The sequence below is a fragment of the Montipora capricornis genome, chromosome 10 (assembly GCF_036669925.1).
Source record: "Montipora capricornis isolate CH-2021 chromosome 10, ASM3666992v2, whole genome shotgun sequence".
In the NCBI taxonomy this organism is placed as follows: domain Eukaryota; kingdom Metazoa; phylum Cnidaria; class Anthozoa; order Scleractinia; family Acroporidae; genus Montipora; species Montipora capricornis.
The window spans coordinates 18,261,888-18,264,387 of NC_090892.1; the positions used below are offsets into that span (position 1 = coordinate 18,261,888).

Below are 2,500 nucleotides of genomic sequence, written 5' to 3' on the forward strand. Positions count from 1 at the left end.
TCCCTCAGCGGGTCGTGGTAGCTGAACGGCAGTTCCTTCTCCAATGCTGTTGCCATTATCAGATCCTCTGCTACTGTTACTACCTTTTACTGATAGTTTCTGCATGATGAGGTTTCGTATCATCTGTATGCACTGGGCGATCTCTAGAACCCACAGGAACCGGTGCTGTGACAAAATTTAATGCAATGTAATACAATCTTAGCATTAAAATCTCTGCACTGCTACAGTAAAACCACCTAAAAGTATTAAAGAATTATTTTAAAAGGTTTTTAAAGGTGCAAAGTAAACAGTGGCAAACTGAGACCTACCAAGAGAAAATGAGGGGACAGAGAGGGAGGCTCGGGGCGTTAGCCGGGATACGTCATGTCCACGAAAGTTATTTTTAGACGAGCGGAAGTCTGTCTTCCGAGACGTTCGCACACAGTCTTGCCTCGCTCTTAGGTTCTTAGTGAAAAGAGAAAATGGCGACGCACGTGGAAGTGTGATGAATATTTATAATCATTCAAACATCAGACCGAGGTTGGCCTGCATGCGGACGTCTCGGAAGACCGACTTCCGCTAGTAAAAAAACTTCCGCTCGTCTAAAAATAACTTTCGTGGACATGACATATCCCAAGGGCTGGACCGGGAGCCTCCCTCTCTGTCCCCTCATTTTCTCTTGGACCTACCTGCCATCTTGGACAAAACTCGTTGGGAAAATGTGGCACTCTGATTTGTCAGAGATTAAGATTAAATTCTTCCTACTTCCCCACCCCCCCAAAAAACGGCCAAAGGCTTGCACAGTGCACAGTCTTTTGCCTCATTATTACAACAATGGTAAAAAGGGGGGGGGGGGGGGGGATAAATACATTGAGAAAACATTAAGTGATGGAGAAAATCTGACTTCTGCTTGCATTCAGATCTAACAAAAACAAAAGTTTGTCTTCATAAAAAGTCATACTGTAAAATCCCAGTTACTATATTAAATTTTAGGTTTGACTCAAGTTCCTGTCATTCTGTTTGACTGTCAGTCACATTACGGAGCTTACGTGTAAGCACACAATGACATTGCAGAGTCACAGACGGCAACTGGATGTTAGCTGTTTTCCTTTTTAACTTGTCTTGGCACTACTACATTCACAATGCTAAGTATCTTTTCACAATTAGAGACGAGTAGTTAAAAAACCTGAGAGAGACCACAGTTGTCTGTCCTTGCGTGAAAAATGATCACTTCTGGTATCCGTCCATGCCTCAAAACATCCCATGCTTAAGCTCCCAATTGACAGTTGAATATAAAAAATCATTAACTTTACTAGATCTATGATGATTCAAATTACACTAAACAAAGTTTCAATTCAACACAAAAACAAAAAAAAAATGTTTTTTTGTCATTGTGAACATTTCTTTATACCAAAAGTCTTGAATTTACCCATTCACGCCTAAAGCGCTCCCAATTGGAGAGTAAAATTGTCTGGTGTTAGCCAGGGTAAAATCTGCAAGTCTTACTCTCAGGTAGGGAAGAGTTACAGCTTGGTTTAGATTAGCTTTGTTGAGTTCCATCTCACATGAGGTGCCAGTGTCACACAAAAGAGCACGCTCCATGACAGTGCCCTTCCCTACCCCTGTGAGATTAAATTTGACCGATTGTTACCTGTACGTGTAAGTCATAATTTGAAAAATGAACTCTGAAGTTTGATTTTCAGTTCTCCTTTTTCTATTGCAATGCAACTACCTTAATCCTTCTTTGGGTGCATTACATCATTAAACAATACTATTGTTACACGAAATTGCATCTCTGCGATTCTTTGTGAATGGTTCATGGGTTCCTCAGTGTCCAAACTATTTTTACGACCAAGGGGTTGCAAGACAGCGTCTATCAGAAAATTTCGAATTTAATTTAATAATTATTATTAAAAGACTCGGGGTGTTGGCAACATTTCTGACAGTGTAAAATGCAGTTTTACTTGACTACATCATAGTTTAACCCATTGACTGCTGGGAGTGAGACTTACCAGATTTTAATCTGTACAATACAATACAATACATACTTAATTGACCGCTCCTCATAGGGGCTTTTCAAGGCCAATGAAACACAATGAAACGACGGAACAGAACAAGAACAACTGTGGAACAATAACTTGAACCAAGTAAGAAGAATGACAAGTCATTAAATCAGGATGATGATCTTAGTATGAATTGTGTAAGGGATAGCATCTTACATTCATCTAACTTAAGCCCTAACTTCCCTACTTTACCAAAAATGAGGGGATTTAAAATTGCTTCTCTTAATATCTGTAGCCTAGCTTGCCATCATGACGAATTGCGTGTTTTCATGTAAGATAAAACAGACAAAACAATTGACATACTTGGATTGAACAAAACGAAATTGGATAAAACAATTCCCGATAGCCAGGTACTAGACAATGAGTGATACGATATACTCCGCCGCGATAGGAATAGAAATGGTGGTGGTGTAGCTTTGTACATTAAACAATCCTTGAATTATGTAAACAGACAAGAC

The 2,500-nt window shown here is 39.6% G+C and overlaps 1 protein-coding gene across 5 annotated transcripts in view; it reads right to left on the reverse strand.

Annotated features, from left to right (window-relative positions):
• LOC138019998 (uncharacterized) overlaps positions 1–2,500 on the reverse strand; it is a 17,116-nt gene that overhangs the window by 12,155 nt on the left and 2,461 nt on the right. For all 5 annotated transcript variants that reach the window (XR_011126292.1, XR_011126291.1, XR_011126290.1 and 2 more), the window contains exon 2: positions 1–165. This exon is cut by the window's left edge and continues 123 nt beyond it. Coding sequence is in view for 1 of the 5 variants with exons in the window: in XM_068866984.1 (XP_068723085.1) it covers positions 1–165 (165 nt within the window). In the remaining 4 variants the exon portion in view is untranslated. The remainder of the gene's footprint in view (positions 166–2,500) is intronic.